Source organism: Orcinus orca, chromosome 4 (assembly GCF_937001465.1).
Source record: "Orcinus orca chromosome 4, mOrcOrc1.1, whole genome shotgun sequence".
NCBI lineage: Eukaryota > Metazoa > Chordata > Mammalia > Artiodactyla > Delphinidae > Orcinus > Orcinus orca.
In genome coordinates, this window is record NC_064562.1 from 49639738 (window position 1) to 49661477 (window position 21740).

A 21740-nucleotide genomic window follows, 5' to 3' on the forward strand; every position below is an offset into this window, starting at 1 on the left:
GAAAAAATTAAATCACAATAAAAGTGAAAAAAAACGTGTATATGTGTGTGTGTGATTCATGTTTGTTGCACCATTGGCACAGAGCAATTGGCCATGCCCCATTTTGATATTTTCATTATGAACATAATTAGAGCTCTGTGGTCCCAAGTCATTTTCGGACATCTCAACCTCCTCAGAGACTTTTCACAGGTCTGTGATAGTCACTCTTGTCTGCATATGAATATGCGACTTCCTCTCCAGATTTTAGATAATTTTTAACTGAAATTGTTAATAATTACATAATAGGAATCACGTCTTTTTTGAGAGTTTTAAACTCTGTTGAAAATTCACCCTTTTATAGCTTCTCAAGCCCTCTTAGCATGCCTGTTTTTCTCTGTGATGCCTTCTTTCAGCTGACGCTGCGTAGCCGATTCCGGTCTTCGCCTTACATGGCCAGAACTAATTCTAGGGTTGCATAGTCATTTATCTCCTATGTTTCATTTTGTTTTTAACTTTACAGCCAATCTCACCTTGTGAGTTAGAATTACAGTCCAATGCAGCAGTCCCCTCATCTCTTCCTCTATATGGTGAAGGGAAGCAATTTTTCAGGAAGTCAAGTGAAGAACTCATTAGATACACTGTTGTTCTCAAATGAGACTTCCAACAGGTGGCCAGAGGATTGACTACACTCGCTATGACTAGTTGAGCTGCACAGAGTCAATGGCAACGATTTCCTACTAGGTCATTGGATTTGAAGAGTGTGCCCAGGATTCAGAACTTGAGCATACACAGCATAGCTCTGCAATATATCAGCTATGTGACTTTGGGCAACTTATTTAACTTCCGTGTTTCAATGTCCTCACTGTGAAATGAGAATAACAATGATACATAATTCACATTATATTTGGTGAGCATTTAAAAAGTTAGTGTACGTAAGTGCTGAGAATGGTGCCTGCTACACAGTAAGCATCAATGTGTTCGTTGTTATTATTATTCTGGCAGTGGGTTGAGGAACTCGTGTAAACGTAACTGAAAAACTTCCTCCCCTACCTGTGAGGGGGACTTATGGGATAGTGGGGAGGAGACAGGAACACTCACTTTGTCCACAATAAGTGTGTCCACAGTGGGGTGAAAGATGCTACAGGCAAAACGTTCTCATCTCAGATGTGTTCATTTGGGTAATACCAGCACCTCCTAATACAATGCATGGTGCAAGGTAGGTATTCAGTATGTTTGATGAACTAGAATACAGGGACAAGAGCAGAAAAAAATTGCGGGGGTGACATTTTGCCATTGTATGGGTTAGGAGAATATTCTCTATCTGGCAAGTTGTTTGCAAGTTTTCCTGTAATAACATTACTTCTATTTCCGTCTCTCCCTTCCTTTTTTTACCCCTAATGCTTTCTACTATGCTTCCTAAAGTCTGCCCTCAGGACCTGAGATTCCCTCAGAGGTGTTGCCACCTCCTCTTCCAACAACTCTGCTTCTTTCTGATGTTCTGTTAAAATGATTGCTACAGTTGCACCAAATCCTGGGATAAGTTTGAAGCCACCAGATGAAAGAAGGTCAGAGGGGTCTAAGGGATTGCCAGAGGCATAGACAGTGCCCAAATTCATGGAATTTTAGGCTCACTGCTACTTTCTCATCAGAGATTTAAAAAAAAAATTTATTATTTTATTTATTGATTTTTGGCTGCGTTAGGTCTTTGTTGCTGCGCGCGGGCTTTCTCTAGTTGTGGCGAGCGGGCGCTACTCTTCGTTGTGGTGCACGGGCTTCTCATTGTGGTGGCTTCTCTTGCTGTGGAGCACAGGCTCTAGGCGCGTGGGCTTCAGTAGTGGTGGCACGAGGGCTCAGTAGTTGTGGCTTGCAGGCTCTAGAGCACAGGCTCAGTAGTTGTGGCGCATGGGTTTAGTTGCTCTACAGCATGTGGGATCTCCCTGGACCAGGGCTCGAACCCGTGTCGCCTGCATTGGTAGGCGGATTCTTAACCAATGCGCCGCTGGGGAAGCCCTCCCATCAGAGATTTGCTCTGTGCTCTTTCCTTCCCTCCACTAGGAATATTAGTAAGAGAGGGTTGATGAAGGAAACTAGTCCCTACTCTTTTCCCTTATGTAACCTATAAATAGATTGTAAAATAATATAATAACCATAATACACTGAATAATTTCTAATGTGCCAGATTTTTGCCTTAGAGATATATATCATTGTGAATCATAAAAACTCTGCCAATCATTACCATCACATTTTATAGATGAGAAAACTGAGGCTCAGGGAGATGAGTAATTTGTGATCCAGGCATTCAGTGACAAAGTCCAATTTGAACAGACTAAAAAAACTCCAGAACCAATTGTACATAGTATACTACTCTGTGGTCCCACATGGAGGAGTGTTGACACTGATGGGAAACTATGACCATGTAGGAAGGGATGAAGCCACTGTGCCAGGTGTGTTAGGGAGGGATGTCTAGGGCCTGGCTGTACTATAACATTAAAATTATGCCACTTAGTGCTTGCCTACTTAGTCTACAACTAGGGCCTGCACAAAAGCCCAGATTTTTAAAAAAATCAGAAGTATCTTTATCAGGTATGTATGAATATGGTCACAGGAAAAGGTCATAACAGAGAGCTGAAACTGATAGATATCACATAGATGATTATATTTGAGATTTACTAAACTTGTATCAATATTAAGCTGCCGCTGAAAAAAGATAGCAAGTCAAACAGATTGAGGCTTACGTATAAAAAATGGATACCTGAAGGACTGAAGAAGAAGGTATGATAAAATATGTAAGAAAAAAAAGTCACTAATAATCCCCTTTCCCCAGAAAAACAAGGGTGTAAAGCAAAATCACCTGAACACAGCTTTTGAGCATTGATTTTTCACTGGTTTTCCATAGAGGCTAATTCAATAGTTTTAAGAACATTTGAAAACCCTCTATATATGTTACTAATTTTTAGTAATCTACAATGCATAATGTTTATCATTACTATAAAAACATTATATTCACCATTCATATTTCTTTTTATTCACCTACTCTTATTGAATTAAATAATGTGACTGACTACTAGGAAATCTTCCTATGCTACTGAATACCTTAAAGTCATAATTTGGAGATTACGTGCTGACCTTGAATGGATACATTCTAGAATTTTCCTTTCTACCACCACATGTGTGTCTGTTTAGGTGTTGTGCCCCACAAAAAACCACAAGCTTGTTTTGTCCTGTCCAGTGGAGGGGGAGGAGTGTCCCTGCTGGAGGCTGCTCTGTGTGAGAAGAGAAAACGTGGATGCTTAAAGGCCTCCAAAGGCATCCACTTAAGCCTCATACCAGATTCAGGAGGGCTGGTTATATCGGCTTAAAGCTGGCACAGGAAAGACACGATTCAAGCAATCCTTGGCTTGGGGATTCTGGGAATATAAGTTCTACCTTGTGACTCTGTTACAGATTTGACCCATTCATCTCTTAGTAACAGCTCAGTTTATAATCTAAAGCATTGAGACACACCTCAGTTACACGAATGAGGCCTCATGAAAGTCAATTCTTGCCTCCTACTCTTCCAAAGTTAGTGGTTGGAACCCAGATTGGCTTTCCCCCTTAGTGAATGAATTGAGAGAGAAAAAAGAAGGAGGAGGAAGAGAAGAAGGGAGAGAAAGAAGGAAGGAACGCAGGCAGTAAGGAGGGTAGGAAGAAAGAAAGGAAAGAGAACGTTGCTTGATCTTGAAGAGCAGTTTGCCTGGGCGCGTGCTAGAGAGAGGAAGGGGACGACCCCGGAGAGACGAGAGCTGAGGAAGGCCCGAAAATGAATTATTCCACCTCTTTCTTGCTGAAGATTGAACCTTCGGTGCCAGGAAATTTGGAAGACATATTCTCTGGAGTATTTATTTTACTTCTGGCAGTAAATAAAGCCCTTAGGGAAGGTTATTAATTTATCCGGCTTATTTAATATGTTCAAGTACCCTATTTCATACTCCAGTGGCCTGAAGTAATTTACCCTTTGAATGACATGAATGGTGAACATTTACACCAAGTCTTGGCACTTTACAATATTCGACAAACATCTGGTATTTTTTGCTTAGGTTTGCTTTATTTTTTATTAATATTAATATTTATTAATATTTATGGAGAAGGAAAATAAAAATAATAATGTTCTGTTGAGGATACCAGGACAGTTGTTGGCTAGGGTGCCGTCTCAGAGTGAAAGATGCCTTCACCTAGGGCCCTGATCCTGAGGGAAGGAGACAATATCAGAAAGGAAAAGGGAAGGATGGAGATGGAAAGGAGGGAGATGATGTCAAATCCCCTTGGCTTCATGTGCTCTTGCCCTTTTTATCTGGGGTGCAGTAACCACCTGTCTCACAACCTTGAACTCTCTAAACCTCATGTCTGTCTTCTCATAGATGCTTTCTGAGCTGTAATGTGGGTGCTAGAATGGGATTCTGGAAATTACCAACTGATTTTTATTCCTCTGGGTATATTGGTTGCCTGGTGCGCTAAAATAATGTGAATTGGTTTTGAAATGAAATGTCACTTGTTGAAGAAAAGCACATAATAATTTGTTTAATTTAAACAATGGGGAGGAAGGGGAAGACATCTGAACTGCATTTCTTATGTAAATGAATGTTTATTGGACTTTCGGATGCTATAGAAATACAACTTCTGTACTGAGGAGGCATGATTACACATATTGATCAAGCAAGAGGAATATAGATCAGTACGAAAACTGCTGTACCCTTTAGTTATTTTGGAGACAAATCATGTAAGGTAAAACTGGATGCTACTTTCTGTCTTTGAAAGCTGTGCGGATGCTTTTGTGTTCCAGGAAATGCTTGGTGCAGAACCATCAGAGTCTACGTCTCCTCAAAGAAGAGATGTGTTGAGGTAGAGATAGTGCTTGGGAAGCCCCAGGCAAAAAGGATTCTCCTTATTCTTATAGATCCAACAGAGCTGATGAATTAAATAAATAAATGAAAATACAATGGATAGACGAGTAAATGGAGAAATAAAAAAATATAAGTGACATCCTTAAAATAGCTCTTGGTGAGCCCACACTCCCAGATATTCAACAAATTACGTATGGAAAAGAGAAGCTTGGAAATTGTCAAATGCCTGAGGTTAACCACAGTGAGTGTTGGCTCTGGTCCCTCCAGGACACCAGCAATTGGCTGAAATAAGGGGAGCTGGAATTCCAGAGCAGTCCGAGTCTGCCGTTCTCGCTCAGTGGGCTCGGGGAGGGAGTTTAGAGCCGGCTTGCTCCACGGCGGCCCGCAGGCCCCGCACCTCGGGCCCCTCCACGTGCTCTCTCTCCGCTCCCTCCCCACATCCTCGACTCCCCAAGGGGAGGGAAATGAACCTTCAGGTGCGACCCAGCAGGGGGCGTGGGTGAGCTGACCCGAGGGCAGCCCGCAAGTGTCCCGTTGTGTGGGTGTGGGGTAACTTGGGTGGGAACGGCGTGGAGGCCACCACGACGAAGTCCTGCGCCTCGTCGATGGGGTGTGTGCAGAAAGAGCGCGGATAAATAGGAGGCTCCCTCTTCCCGGCGACACTCGCGTAGCCGGTCGGCCGCCCGCCCGGGGTGTCCGCCCGCCCGGTAGCCGGGTGGCAGCCTGGGGAGTAGTTTTGCTTCCTGCTAGCTCCGGGATTCGTTTCCAGGCACCCCGTCGGGCGCCCGTGGCCCGGGAAGGGGGCGCAGGAGGAGGCGGGAGACTCGTCTCGGGGCTGCTAGGCCCGGCAGCGGGGTTGATGGCCCGGGCCGTCCCGGGCAGCGGCGCCAGCTCCCTGCCACTGCTCCTGGCCCTCGCCCTGGGTAAGTGGTCGCTGGAGACCCAGGAGGAAAGTCTAGGGTGGAGTCGCAGGGAGGGCGAGCCTTCCGCGCTGGCATTTGGACCCGAGGGGGCCCTGGGGTTGGCAGGGGCGGGTCGAAGAACTTGGACGACTGGGGTAGCACGAGGTTAAGAATCCGGCACTTGGGCACCTGGGGCTGCACCTGTTGCTGCGGCCCTGGGCGCAGGGGGCGGTCCGAGGGCGGAAGGGATCCCGTGGGCGGGCGCAGAGCGGAGGGCCTGGGCGCCGGTGCTCTGGGGCGTTGCGGCGCGGTGCCCGCGAGCGAGGAGGTGTGGCAGGTGGAGGATTTTGGGAAATCCACCAAAGTGGGAGCTTGGGAGACTAGACCGAAAAGACATCCCCTGGGAAGAAGAGGAAAGGGAACTCCCTGGCTTGAGATGCAGGCCTCCGGGAGTGCGGAGCAGGGTGGAGAGCAGTTTGCCTGGGCGCGTGCCAGAGAGAGGAAGGGGACGACCCCGGAGAGACGAGAGCTGAGGAAGGCCCGAAAATGAATTATTCCACCCCTTTCTTGCTGGCGAAGTTGAGAGGGGCAGGAGGAGGGAGAAAAGATTCAACTTTTGAGACCTGGATCTCCTGTTCCTGATAGGGAAACAAAAGGAAAGGGAGATGACATATTTTTACTGAGGGCAGTATTGATGAAACACATAGCTGCTTTACTTGGAGTATATTATTTCCTGTTTTAAGGAGAAGTTGCAGAGAGAAAACTTTTCTTCACTTCGAAGGTGAAACTTGGGTGGTTAGGTTAAGGACTACTGGGTGTGGTCAGTCACCTGGTGTGAGGGGACAGTGGCTAGTGGGAGAAGTGGTAGGATGCCTGGCCCTCCCGGAGGCTCTCCTCACCTCCTTGGGAGTCAGTGCTGGCAGAGAAAGAGCTGGAACTTCGGATGCTGGGGCAAGTTTATACTGCTGGAAGCAGTGTTCCCCTCACTCTCTAGTATGGGAAGGTAGCAGGTAGATACTTAAGTGGGAAAATCCTACTACTGCAAGACATCCCCTCTGCATCATGATCATTTGTGCGGGGTGCAGGCAGAGGGAAGGGAAACTGGCAATATTTTGTAGTCCTAGCTGGGATGAGGGGTAGGGACATCTGGGCTTGGGGCATCAATGCGAGAGGAGGGGCGTCTCCACAGCTGAAGTGTCTATGTGATGAGGACACTACCTTCCAGCCTGGAAAGGGCCAGGCTTTCTCTTATGGAGGAAAAGAGGTGGGATCTAAATGGAAACCTCCATTTGGCTGTGTCCTTGGAATAAGAGAGGTGCCTTAAAGGTGTCATGACCTTGGTCAGAAGTGGATCAGACTTAGATCATGGTTAGAGAGAAAGGACTGATTTACAAACCCTGCAGAGGAAGAGGTCAGAAACAGTTTGGAGTGATGTGGAGCCTGAGGAAGGGCAATGGGCCTGAGAGTTAGGCCTAGAGACAGGACTATGCTTTGCCAGCATCACTTGGATGAAGCTGGCATTCTCTTCCTCCATTTTATCTGGTCTGTCCTACTGTCAAAGTGTTTACTGAAAATCTGCTACAGTCAGCAAGATGCTAGAGTATATGGGAATGGGGGTGGGAGGAGGGCTCAAGAGAGTCCTAAGACATGATTCTTGCCCTAAAAGATGTTAGGTTGAAGTTGGGAATGCAGGACTAACAGATATGAAACAATAGGAGAAAAAGTCATGAAACCGGCGAAAGGAGAGCTCAACAGGGAGGGATGGAGCAGTGGGGAGATTGCATGGAGGACCTGAGTGGGTAGGATTGAAACTTGGCAGGATTTGAAATATCAGTAGTAGGGGAGAGAGGGGGACAAAAGGCGGTAAAAGCATTTAGTAAAGGGTTGGTGATGGGAATGAGATTAATTTCCTGGGGAGACAGGCAGTCAGCCTGCCAGAAAGTAGAACTGATGAGAGGCAGACAAATTATGAAGAGCCAAAAAAGCCAGGTTAAAATATTTTGATATAAATCAATAAACAGTTAATCACACACCATCATAGGCCTTGAATACAGAGTGATATAATACAAGCAATGATTTGAGGAGTTAAACCTGGCAGTGGGGTGCAGTGTGGGAGGAGGGGAGAGGGCCAGAGGACCTGACTGTCTCAGGTATAATCCAGGCACAAGCTAATACAGGACAAGATTAGGGTGATGTACCAGCAGAAGTGTTATGGTAGAAGTGACTATTTCAGGTTGATGGACATTCTTACCTATTTACCATCACACGGTACTTTATTTTTTTCTCAAAACTTGTCAAAAGGCAGAAATGAAAAAAAAACAAAACAGAATTCTAATCCAGCGCTGTTGTAACTCAGGGTAACCTAAGTGTGCAACTACCTTGTTGAATGTTTGGTTTAGGGAATTGAATTCAGTCTCTAGACTCCCTAAGAGGCTCCACTCCTTGCAAAATGCCAAAGGATGTAATTTGTTGACCTCAGTGTTTCCATTAAATGGTCCTATTTACTTTTAAGTCTCATTCCTAATTTAAGTCACATGTTATCTTATTTACTTCTCGAAAAGAATGTGAGCAATGGCTGTGTGATGTTCTAGGTGTGTGTGCGTGTGTATGTGTGTGTATGTATGTCACAGTGAAAGTGCCTTGAGAGCTGGTACTGAGCAGACGTTGAGACCTGGTTCCAGCTTCTGCCATTCTGTGACTTGAGATGTCTGTAAGTTACAATTCTCTGGGCATTGTTTTTCTCATTTATAAAATAAACGAGCTGCTTTAGATGAGACTAAGGGGCTTACCAACTTGACATTCTGCTGATCTTTAATGAACATTTCTACTGGGAATTTAAGAGAAAATTTTTTTACAATAATATTTAACTTCCATTTACTTGTAATGGGTCTTTGTTTCCTGTAAACTTTACCTTAACAAAGAGAACCATGGATGCTTGCTTGTTTGATAAATATGGTAAAGGGGCAATAACTTTGTTTAAAGTTTTTTTTAATCTTGAAGAAATTGGACTCGCTATTTATTCTGTTTTTAAATTTCTCCCTCTCATCCAATTGCTATAACAAACTAAAGCTAAAATCATAACTAGTGAAAAAGGGAAAAAAAGTTTCTTTTTAAAAAAATGAGTGAGTTTTAAGGTCAAAAATACGTTCCCGTCCTTATTAAAATCTAAACCATTAATATATGTAAGTTGGTTTTTTAAGTTCTTCTTGAGAATATGAATGTATTCATGATGTAATATCTAGGTTTCAAGTTGTAAAGCAAGTAGGCGGCAGCAGATAAAATTCTCATCGTACAAAGGAAGTAGCTGAAGCCCCACACAGTGAAGATTTTAGAATGTGCCTCTTCAGATATTCTTTGGGGCTTAGAAGAGCATTAGGAGTTTTTTTCCTCTTCAAAAATCCCAGGTTTCGCAGGCCACACTTGCATATTAACAAGTGTTACAAATCAAATTTTGCTATTGCTCCATTCTCAGTTGTTGTGTGGAAATTCCCAGATAATTCTGGAAGAAAGATCCCAGTAATGCAGACAAGCTTTGTAGTGCCCACTGAGGGTGGCCCTGCTGAGGCTTGGCCTGCAGATATCTGTGCTGAGGTCCAAGGTGCCCAGGACAGAGAGTGCATGTGTCTGTCCGCACCCCTGGCACTGCCCCATCTCTGTTGAGACTATTCACCCCAGTACCCTGTGCTCCTGAAATCCATGGAGAGCCCAGTGGGAAAGGCTCATCTTGTTTTTTTCTCACCCTCTAATAGTAATCAACTCATGAATGTCACTAGGAGGCATGAATGTCACTAGGAGGCTGAGGGGACAGTCAGAGAAACAGCACCAAACTGTTGTCCGGGTCACTCTTCTAATCCATGAACCATGCTTGTCAACTTCTCCTCTAGAATTAGTGTCTTCCCAGGAGGGTCCAAATAAGCCAGAATCTGGGCTGCATGCAGTTTAGGCTTAAGCCACGATCCTGATACACTTCTAAAACTGCACACGAACCCCTGGATCCACAAAGAATCCATATTCCAGTTGGTCAAGAGTCCGCCAAAGCAAAATTCAAGAGGAAAGTCATCTGATTAAAACGACTATGCTTTGTACTGCTGATGATGCAGTTTGCCCACCCATATCTGTGTCTTAAAAGAGGAATCTTGGTAGCCCAAATGAATCTATAATTGCTAGATTTTAAAGAAATGAGATTTTTTAGATGGTTGGAGAGAGATTGGGTATTTAATCTTAATTTACATCAGTTAGGTAGTAACCTACTTCGATTATCAGCAAGATCAAGTCAAATAGCGAAGAAGTACTTTTATTCATTCTTGACATTTTTTTGAGGATATGTAGTATATTATTTACCTGACCTGTAGACCAGAAGCACTGATTCCGAAACAGTGACAAAATGTATAACAATGTTTGTGTTCAGCCTTCTTATTTCAAAGTGTCTCCGTTGGTTGTATAACAGGATGAGTTACTAATATAGCATTTCTCTCTTTGCAACACCATGGATTTACTCATTCCATTAGCCTTATGTTTGAGATGTATAAAGAGTTCCTGGCACATAGTGGGAGCTGAAAACATATTAGTTAATTGAATGAGTGAATGCAAGTGACTGTTTGTGACAATGCCCAGGCATTAAAGGGACAGTAGGTTCAGTAAAGAAAACAGTTCTATTTCTTGTTGGCAAAACATGCCCACTACTCAGAGATGATGTAGAAGGACGTGTTTCTTCATCTCTTCTTACTTGGGACTTGCTTCCCATCTTGAAAGAGATGCTTTCACAGACGGACTTTTGTTTGGCAAGTAGTAAGTCTACTTCTGTTTCTCATGTTCGGTAATGCTACCTATCTCTCATATATTTGGTTCATATATTTGGTTCTCCCCCATATTTGAATGGGGGAGACAGTGGGCGATAGGAGACTAAAGTATAGTACAATGACATAACACTGTATTTAAGAGGAACCCAGTTCTCCTGACTTATTTTAAAAGCATTTAAGTTCATTCTAGCAGTCTCCTACCATCTTTGCGTTCTCTGCTGCCTACTCATGCATCTGTGGCACCCCAGGCACTGGCTATACCTCATGTTCTTGGACGCTTGGCTCTTCATCCCAGCCAGCAAACCTGCCTACTCATATCCCAGGCCCAGGCCATCCCAGCTGGTAGTGAACAGTTGGCATTGATCAGACCAGGTGTTTTCCTTTGGTCTGTGCCTAGAATCACTTTGGCCATCCTACTCTGACCCTGTCCTTAAATGAACCTGAACCTGTGGGTGACTCCTGCACTTTCCTGGGCTGCTTGCAACACTATGACACTTAGGGCACGCTCCTTAGGGCAAATGGAGAGAGGTGACCTTGCTTTACATTCCCCCTGATTGGACCTGTGGGCCTATTCCTGAGGAGTAAAAAGAGCATATCCTGCATCAACGTGATGTTGTAGTCAAGAGTGTAGACTCTGAGCCAGACCATCTAGGCATGACTCCCCTGTTGCTGCGATTTACCCACTCCTTAATCTTGGACAAATCTCTTAAACCCTCTTGGCCTCAGTTCCTTCATCTGTAAAAGCTGACAGCAATAGAACCAAGACTATTATGTGGACTAAGTGAGTTACTACATAAAGCACTTAAACTGTGTCTGGAGCATAGTTAAGTTCTGGATTAACATGAGCTGTTATAATGGATAATTGGAAAGCACAGAAGAAATCATTAATTTAAAAAAATTTGGATTTTTAAATTCTGGGTATTTCTGAAATGTAATCAGGGTCTACCAACTGGTGGAAAAACTTCCCCTTGCCTTTATTTCTCAAATTCCAGCTCCCACTAGTTATGAAATAGGCAATAGATAAAAATTCTCAAGAGTTCTCTTTTGGCTGTCTTTGATAGGAAGGAACAAATGTAAGAAATGCCACTGCAAAAGCAAAGTGCTTATCTGTTTCTAAAAAAAAAGGTCTATAGATTCTTCTTCAACTGCCAATTTTGATCCTAGTTTTATGCAGTGAAAAGGTTTCCAGCACTTTCCTGACATTGATACCCAAACCCAACATCTTAAGGTGAATCAGATAAAAAGTGAGCCTTCACTAGCAGAGAAAAATGAAATATTTACAAGATAATTTTAATACTTTTAATCTCATCAAAATGGGGTTGTCTCATTTATTGGGGTTATGCAAATAATTGCCTTAACTAAAAAGAAATAAACTGTCATTTTGGAAGAATGAATGATGATGCAATGTCAAAGTTCATTTCTAAATGTCAGACAAATGGAAAATAAACAAGTTGTTTTAGAAAAGTTGTCTAATGACAAAATAATTTTGTTTAGATTTTAAGGAGCAGACAGCCATGCATAAATATTCAGTTTTTCCATAATAATTGTCTTGTAACATTGAGAAAGTTACTTAATCTCCCTGTGCTGCATTTTCTTATGTATAGAATGATAATAATGATAATAGTACCTATCATCTAGGGACACAGGAGTGTTTTGAGCATAAAATGGGATAATGCAGGAAAAGATTTTAGTAGAATAGTTGGCTAGAAAATGCTCAATATTTATGAATATTCTTAACTTTGTGAATATGTAGATAACTTTGAAAGTATTTCATAGGTATGTCTAAAAAGGAGAAATAGAATCATTGTGTTCATTTAAGCCAGCCGGAGTGTGTTTGTACTTTGATCAAAGGAAATTGCTGTAATATTCACCACTGGAAGCAAGCAAAGGAAAAAAAAAAAATAGAAATCTGCCCCCATCATAACCATGCTTTCAACAGTTCTTTAAACAGTTCCATTAGAATGTAAGTACCACGATGGCAGGGATTTTTGTCTGATTTGTTCACAGCTATATTCCCAGTGCCTAGAGGATTATTGTGCATAGTAGGTGCTCAATATATATTTGTTCAAAGAATAAATCTGGGGCTTACCTGGTGGCGCAGTGGTTGAGAGTCCGCCTGCCGATGCAGGGGACACGGGTTCGTGCCCCAGTCCGGGAGGATCCCACATGCCGCGGAGCGGCTGGGCCCGTGAGCCATGGCCGCTGAGCCTGCGCGTCCGGAGCCTGTGCTCTGCAACAGGAGAGGCCACAACAGCGAGAGGCCCACGTACCTCAAAAAAAAAAAAAAAAAAAAAAAAAGAATAAATCTGAATGCACACAGCCCAGGAAGTTCTCCTAGACCCGTAGCTTCTCATAGCGCATCGCAAAGATCTTGACGTAAACCTTGTAATTTCAGCATGTGCCCATGCGCATGCTTTCCTAGCTGCCACAATCAGAAACTAGAACTGTTTTCCAGCATCTGTTTATATTCCATCTTTAATGTCTTCGAATTTGCTAACAATGACTTATTTTAGACAGTTCCTCACTGAGATGGCGGCTGTACATCCTATTCCGGAGTAGGCTGACCTGATAGAATGAGATTTGCTTATGACATTGAGATATTGACTACCACCATTGGCAAAATGGCAACTTATCCAAAAGCAAGAATTTATCCCGAACCACTGTGGCATAGTGTTGGGTCGGTTGTTGGGAAGTACGGTCTTTATTTCTAAAACATGTAATAATGAGGAAGACATAGCTAAGTATTTGTACTATTTTAAAGTGTGTCTAATACTATTATAAAGTGTGTCTAATACTGTGTTTAGCATTAAGGAGAGCTGTCCAAGTCACTGTCTTTCCAAAAAGAGTTTGTATTATATTGGGTATAAATGTTCATCAGAAATGAAACATCGTATAGTAAGTAGTTCAATACTTAACGGAGTTTAAATTACCTAGTACAGACTAAACATCTCAGAGAAGGAGAATTTATTATGGGCTGAAGTGATTGTGAAAAAGATATCACCAAGGAAACAGGGAACTGAGTTAGTTTTTCCACGATGGTGGTAGAGGAAAAAAAATGGGAGAAAAATTAGAAGGTGGATAAATTAATTACTTTTTTTCTTTTTTTGGTGAAGCAGAGAGTGAGCAGACTCAAAGCATAGAACAAAGAGTTGATTTTGTGTGGTATTGAGGGAAATATTGACTGGATAAGGACTTGTTTTTCAGAAGGAGGACATTAGGCAGGATCCTGAAATTTTAAAATTTTTTATTTTTTTTGCCGATGAGTGTCCTGGTTGTCATGCCTTCGGCTCTTTGGTCCTGAAGGGTTTGCTGGAGAAAACAACTCATCCCTGGCCACCAACACCCCTATCCCACAGGCAGCGTAACCTACACCCTCCCCCAGGATCCTGAATTCTTAATGCAGTGACGTCTTTGCCGGATTTCCTAGGAATTGGAGCTAGGAGGTTTTCTAATTTACATAAATGTATGCTTTTAATTATATGTCAAGACCTTATTTTAAAATATTATATGGTCTCCTACCTGAGGAGCCTGTTTTAATTCTGTGGAAATGTCTAGACTCCATTTTTACTGGAGGCCCTATAGCTTGGTGAAGAGCTAAGTACAGATCAGAGGCTGACCTGAGTGGTTTGCTTCAAGGTTCCTAACCATGTACTGCTAGGTTTTCTAAGGCTGGAGGTGGCTCATAACCAGGGGGTAGCCCCACACCCATCTTAGAGTAGCAGTGTCACCTGGAGAAAGAGACTTATCCAAGAGGCCAGATTCAGGGAACTGGCTCATGACCACATAACACTTAGAGAGAGAGGAAACTAAATGGGAATGAACTTTATTTTTCTCACAGAAGACCTCACTTTATTCTATGACAGCTCCATTCTCTACCATTAAGGGCATCATTTTGTCTCTAACTCATGTTAGAAGGACTCCTTCTCAGGAGTGCAATAATAATGGTTAATGGGTAGCTACTGTGATATTTTCAATAGGGGAATCATACAGGGAGTACAGTGGTTTTAAGATTGGTTTTACCTGGCCCAGAAAGCCTGGACCAGGCAATGGAGAGAAAGGAATAAATTCAATAAATATTTCTAAGCAACAATTTATATGAATGACTTGTCTAAGTAACAAAAAAAGTATTAAAGCTGTTTCCAACACTGTTAACCTGGGAGAGAACAAGAATTTATGCTACCATATGTGAAAGAGAACTTCCTTTTTCTGGTGAGGATGTGAACTGCTTTTGAGACATTCAAAAGTCTTATGAGCATTTGGAAATATGGATGTTGACTTCAAATTAGAGCAGTGGACCCCAGGTCTGATTGTTCTTCCAAGAAAAGCAAAAAGTACAGATTATTAGGCCTCTCCCCAGACCTACTAAAGTCTGGTTGACATGTCCCTATGAATCTAAATTTTTAAAGACTTTTCAGGAGAAGAAACAAATTTTTCTTCTGGAATAACTACAAATAATAGAGGTGGATACTCCCCCCTCTAAGAGGTAGAGCTTAATTCCTTGACCTCGTTGAGTGTAGGCTGGATTTGGTGACTTGCTTGCAGAGAATAGAGTATGAAAAGGAAAAAAAATAAATAACCTTACAGTGTAAAAATCCCTTAACCAAGTGGTCAGGGTAAATGTCATCAAAGATGCCAAATTCCTAAGAGTTTTGACACATGAAAAGGACATTAATGGAAAATTGATGAAGTCAGAATGTAGTCTTGAGTTTAGTCAATAGTAATCTACCAATGCTGGTTCTTAATTTTGATAAATGTACCACGGTAGTGAAAGATGATAATATTAGAGGAAATGAAAGTGGGTGAGGGGTGTACAGGAATGCTGTGTACTTTGCAACTTTTCTGTAAATCTAAAATTATTACAAAATAAAAAAATATATTACAAAAAAGACTCTACAGGAAATTTTAATGGCCACCCAGTTTGGACAATCATCTGGTTAGAAAATAGGGCTGAAAATATAAATGAATCATTTAGCTGATTATAATTTCAGGCTCTAGCACAGTGCCTAGCACACAGTAAACCCTCACTACATATTTGTTCCAACACTAAGTCTATGGGTATTTCGTGAGATCAAATGGCATTATAAAAAAGAAGACCAAGGCAACATCATAGATAGAAAGTAGAATGGTGGTTGCCAGGGATTGGGGGAGCGGGAAATGGGGAGTTAGTGGGTATGGAGTTTCAGTTTTGTGAGATAAAAGGAATTCTGGAGATCAGGTGGTTATGGTTGTACAACAATATAAATGTACTTAATATCATTGAACGGTATATTTATAAATGGTTAAGATAGTAAGTTTTATGTTGTATATATTTTACCACAATAAAAATGATCAGAAGAAAAAGAGGACTGAAAGTAGAGTGTTGATGACACCCATATATGGAGTAGGTGTCAGAAAAGTAACTGGCAGAGTTGAGTGAAAAGGGAAGGATAAGTCAAGAAGCCAAGAGGAGGGTGATTTTTAGATGGAAGATTTGGGAAGATCAACCATATCAAATACTGTGGAGATGGACGAGGCTCAGGAGGAGGTCACTGGTGAGTGAGCTCTGAGGAAATCATTGATGCTCTGGAAAGACAAGAGACAGGAGATTGATGGGGAAGCCAAAGACACACACACACGCACACACACGCACACACACACACACACACACACACACATAACTGAAAGGATAGAAGGATAGAGGTCAGGGTGGTGGGTAGAAAAGAGAAAGTTTTGGTTATGAGAGTCAATTTCAAATCGTTGAAAAGGTGACCCAGCAAAGGTTTCCTCTGTGTAGTTCAGAGTATACAACTTGGATTAATGAACTAACATTCCTGGAAGACAGCTCTCACATTAATTTAGGAAATTTTCTCCCAAGTAGAGCTCTGAAAAACTGGAATCAGCTGCCTTGGGATGTGGTGATCTTCCCATGCCTGGGAATGTCTGTGGTCTGGATTGCATTCATGGGAAGCTGTGTAGAGGTGATTCCTAGGTGAGGTAGGAGTTGGACCAAATGACCACCAAAGGTTCTTATGACTCCATGAATTATAGACGCTACTATAATGTTACTTCACTTTGGGGGTACTTTGGAGGTTGGTACTGTCAGCTGACTTCTCTGCAAGGAGAAGGCGCAGGACAGATGGAGACCTGGGGATCTAATGGTAAAGACTTTTGAAAAAGAAAATCACTTGAGTGACTTCACTCCCACCTGGCCCAAACTGTATTCCACCATGTCTTTTCCTGAATAGAAATATCAAGGTTAACATCACCAATAATGCCATGTAGATATCATGTACCCCTCATATGATGTGATGAGAGGACATCTTGGAACATAGTATCAATCCCTTGCCCCAGGCTCAGTTTTTGCCTTAAAGATGCTGCACTCTTTATATTTTACCAACTATTAAGATAATAGTTATGACCTGGGATCCTGTTGTGATGGGGAAAACCCCTAGCATAACTATAATTGATTAATTATTTTGCAAAAATTTCAAATGTTATTATTTCAGGAGACAAATTTCTAACATTGCAAATTTCTAACATCCTGTGATAGGAAACTTCTGTGAGAAGATTCTCTACTTGTTTTTAGATAAATGATAATTATCCTGTAATAGAGGGTAAGAAGAACAAAATGTGATTTAGATGCCAGGTGAAACGATACACTTTCCATTTGCCTTCACAGAAGGGTAGCAAAAGAAATGCACCCCGTTCTTTCTTAACGATTTCTACCCAACAGCATTCACCACTATTAAATACTTCTTGATTTCTAGATTAGTCAGCTGCTTTATTCAGGATGTGGTGAACAGACATTGAAGTTTCAACTGGAAACGTGGTGTGACTATTTCTTAATGAGTCATTTTCATAGGTCACACAAGAAAAATCAATTGAATTATTTCACAGTCACACCACACACATCAAGAAGGCCCTTGTTTCTTTTTTTTTTAAAATCCTTATTGGAGTATAATTGCTTTACTCCAATGTGCTAGTTTCTGCTTTATAACAGAGTGTGCTATATTTACAATGGTGTGCTAGTTTCTGCTTTATAACAAAGTGAATCAGTTATACATATACATATGTTCCCATATCTCTTCCCTCTTGCGTCTCCCTCCCTCCCACCCTCCCTATCCCACCCCTCTAGGTGGTCACAAAGCACCGAGCTGATCTCCCAGGCCCTTGTTTCTTGATACTTCTCTGTATAATTCTTCACTCCAGCTGGACATCTTTACTTTGTCCCCCAAAACACACTCAGCTCATTTCTACGTCATTGCCTTCGGTCCAGTTTAGTTTCCAACTTCTTTTGTGAAAGTGTTCCCTATAATTTCTTCAGCTTAACATTACCTCTTTTTGGAATTCTATTAGAATTTATTTTCTTTATACCTGGCAATTATACTGTCTGATATTGATTGACTGATGTTTCTGATCTCTGCAAATGGTTTGATCAATAAAGATAATAATGGGTTAAAGTTAAGTTGGTTTGAGTTATCCTAACTCATTTTAAGGGCCTAAATTCTGGGGCTTTTTCAGGTTGGGAGAGCATCTACTCTGACACCCTATGTTCTTTTCTTTACCATTATTAAAGCTTGATGACTGTTTCCTCATGGGTCAGAGGCTGTGTTATCGCTGGATCCAGAAGCCAACTCCACTATTCCTCCTCACTTTGCACTCAGATAATCCTCCTTGATAACAAATTGTTCTTTTTCCATGGTTCCTTTTGCCTCCTCTCTTTGAACTATTATGGAAATTCAGTGATCCCAGAGGTTTTCATTTAAAATGCTACAATGTCTGACTGTCTGGTCCGGCCTTATCATAAAGGGATAGAATTCAAAACGTCAAGTTTTGACAACTGATGGTTTCTAAGAAACTAGCTCTAGGTTGCTATAGGGTTCCCATTCAATTTAGTCATTGTTGTTACAGATTTAATAACGGTCATGGCAAAAATAAAATGGTGGATTTACTGGCAAAGGCATTATTGTGGTGTTGACAACTTTCAGATATGTGAGTTAATTCATGTATGACAGGTTGTTAAATTACTTCCCTCTCTGGGCTTTAAAAATATAAGAGTGTGGAGTTCTTTTATGAGTTAAAAAAATGTTATCCATCATTCTAAGCCCTTCTTAAACACCAAGATATTGTTTATACCATTTGGAATAGAATTTTTTTTGGAGGCGGAGGTCATATTCTACTCTCCTGATTTTGAATGGACATAAACTATTTGTGAAGACTCTCTTATTTTTTCTCTACCCTTGTCTTGGCCTCCCCTCCTGGCTCTGAAAATCTGGAAACCTGTCTTTCAGTTTTGTAGAATAGGCAGTCCTCTGGGTGGTGTGATTTGAGAGACCTTAGAGAAATCCCTCCTTGTCCTGGAACAAGGCTCCCCCAAGGTGTCCTGATGCCCCAAATCCTCACTGTACTGGGACACAGAATCGTGCACTTCTTAAGGGCCTTTCAACTACCTCCCCTGTCCCTTGATCAGCTCTCCACTCATACCAGCTTGCCCCTCTTTTGGGACTTCAAGGCCGTGTCCCAGGGCATGTGTTCTGGCCTCTCACTCACCAAGGGGCCAGAGATTGGGGGAGGCAGCACCCAGTGGGGAAAATTTTGTCCAAAAGAAAATGGGTGATGGAAGTGACTGGGGCAGAGAAATTCCTCCTTCATTCTTTCTTCTGTGAGCAACTTCAAGACGCAGTTCCTTTCTGAACCTTTTACATGGCCCTTGGATGAGTGAATGTGTCACTCATTTCGGTGTCTTTGTGGCTCACTCTGGAGCTGCACCCAGCATGATGGGTACACACATTGCATTGCTTTGCCTCCTTCTCTGCTTGCTTCCCTTTTTCTCATTCTCATGGCCCAGAGCTTGTACCTCCCCAATAAAGTGATAACCCCTTAATCTGTGTCTCAGGCTCTGCTTTGCAGAAGACCCAGGTTGACGCACTTGATTCTAGAGTATTTCTGTTGAGTTAAGCAATTTCTCTCCTTGCAGGTCTGCTTTGAAAATAAATACATTTAGAAAGGGAACTCTATGAAGAAATTATGTTCTATTAGGGGAAATGTTAAAGCAGTAGGAAGATACTGGTTTATAGGAGGGGAAAAGACAACAACAAAAAAGACAGAAAAGGAGTTAAAAAAAGATGAAGGAGAACATCAATGTCAAACTTAATCTATTTCACACTTTTTTACTCAGCCACCCATAAGCTCAATGTTAAACAGCATTTCCACCACTTAATATATTTTTTCAACTCCCTTTTAGACATGTCCTCTTTTTGGACATAGAAAATACTTTTTGTGTATAGTATGCACACTCAAGATTCTGATTTTCTTTTTGACAATGAAGATACATTGGGAAATTCCCCAGATGCTTATAGTTTTTACTCCTAATGTTGATTTAAATTTTAAAATTTTGTTAACTTTATTTTTCAGAAATTAAAATTAGATCTCTAATCAAATATAATCCATTTGACTGTTAAATAGTATCATCTAAGATCTGACTTTATCTGTTATATTTGTATCACTGAATCACTTAACTAACCAACTGAATCAGTAACTCCCCTCTGACATAAACACCATGCTGAGTACTGGCAGAACTGTGCTGAAAATACAAAGAACCATACATGCAGAAGATGGCATATTTCTATTAAGCAGTTGAGGTGCATTAATGTCAAATATCTTTTTAAAAACACTGGAGAAAAGCAGCATGTGGAAAGACCAACATACAGATTTTCCTCATTGAACACATATGTATAAGTGTACTATAGAAGTATAGTATGTATGTATTTATCTTTTGTAGTTTGTTTCATAAGCATATTTTATACACAAGTCAAATCACATCATAAATGTAGAAATTTGTCAATATTCATTAATGAGAGTTGAGAATCTATATGAGTAATAAGAATTCGTTTTTACTTCTGTTCTCTTAGAGCTGCTATTCTTTGAGTGCCTACCTTGTGCCAGGCATTACCGGGGTTAATAATTCATAATTTACTTTTTGCTCTTTCTTTAAACAGATAGTTAAATCGTTACCATGTAAGTTATATATCATGGGCCTCAGTTTACAGATGGGGACCCTGAAGTTCAATGCTGAGTAACTTAATCTTACCACAAAGCTGGTGATTCAAAGGTACGTTCAGGATTCAAGTACAGCTCCATTTGACTTCAAATATCTTTTTCCTATTAATCTATACTGCTTCCCTCTAATATAAATGAAATATCAGAGATCTGACTGTGAAATATTCTTCTAATTTCAGCTTATATTCATAAATTGACACATTCTCTGTTGATTTACAGTTGAATTGTCTAATGGGACATGGAGTGTGGTTTGATTCCTAAAATAAGATTGATGTGACATCATAGGAAATCACTGGATTTAGTAAACACAAGTAGAAGTTAGGGTATCTAAGAAGATATCCTAAGTTATCAGAATATACTGTATGGTCATTTTGAGATAATGTTATGTTTACTTAAAAAATATAAAATGTACTTGGCTCTAAAAATGGAAAGTTCAGCTCAGAGATGAGGCAAATACAGCATATATGACTGTTTAGGTTGGTCACATTTGATCTTTTTAAGTAGTTGATCCAGCTGGTGTATGACTTACCTCAGCGTTAGCAGTAACTTTGAGAGAGTGGGTCATGCTCCTTGTCAAGCTGTGTCTCTCTGAATGCTTGTATTGTTCCCAATGACTTCATTCTCCGTGACGGTTGATGGGGATAATACTTTTAATACATTCTGTAATTTTTAATTTGAGAATCTCAAAGTGCATAAAAGTAAATGGAGCTTTGACTCACTAAAGTAGAATTGGGTTTCTTTTCCTTTTTGTCTTTCATTTTATGAGTGGAGTTGGTATTTAAAAACCAACCCCAGAGAATATGGGGACATGTGTATGCATATGGCTGATTCACTTTGTTGTGTAACAGAAACTAACACAGTATTGTGAAGCAATTATGCTCCAATAAAGATCTATTACAAAATAATAAAATAAAATAAAATGTTCCACTAAAAAAAAAAAGAAAAAAAAAAAAACAACCCCAGAAATAGGAACTCAATATCCAGTCACTTAGCAAATGCAGCTAATCTAACATTATTTTGTTTTATTTTGGTTTTATTCCTTGAATGCATCTGCGAATTCTGCAGGTCATGTGCAGCAGGGAGGCATGGGTAATAGGCGGAATGAAAGAGTAAGAAAACAAAGAGATTGTGAAATATTTGGA

At 41.1% G+C, this 21740-nt stretch overlaps 1 protein-coding gene across 1 annotated transcript in view; it reads left to right on the forward strand.

Annotated features, from left to right (window-relative positions):
* The first annotated feature begins 5389 nt into the window (after positions 1-5389).
* Positions 5390-21740, forward strand: part of BTC (betacellulin) — a 41373-nt gene continuing 25022 nt past the window's right edge. The window contains exon 1 of the mRNA XM_012536879.3: positions 5390-5782. Coding sequence (XP_012392333.1) covers positions 5719-5782 — 64 coding nt within the window. The 5' untranslated portion in view covers positions 5390-5718. The remainder of the gene's footprint in view (positions 5783-21740) is intronic.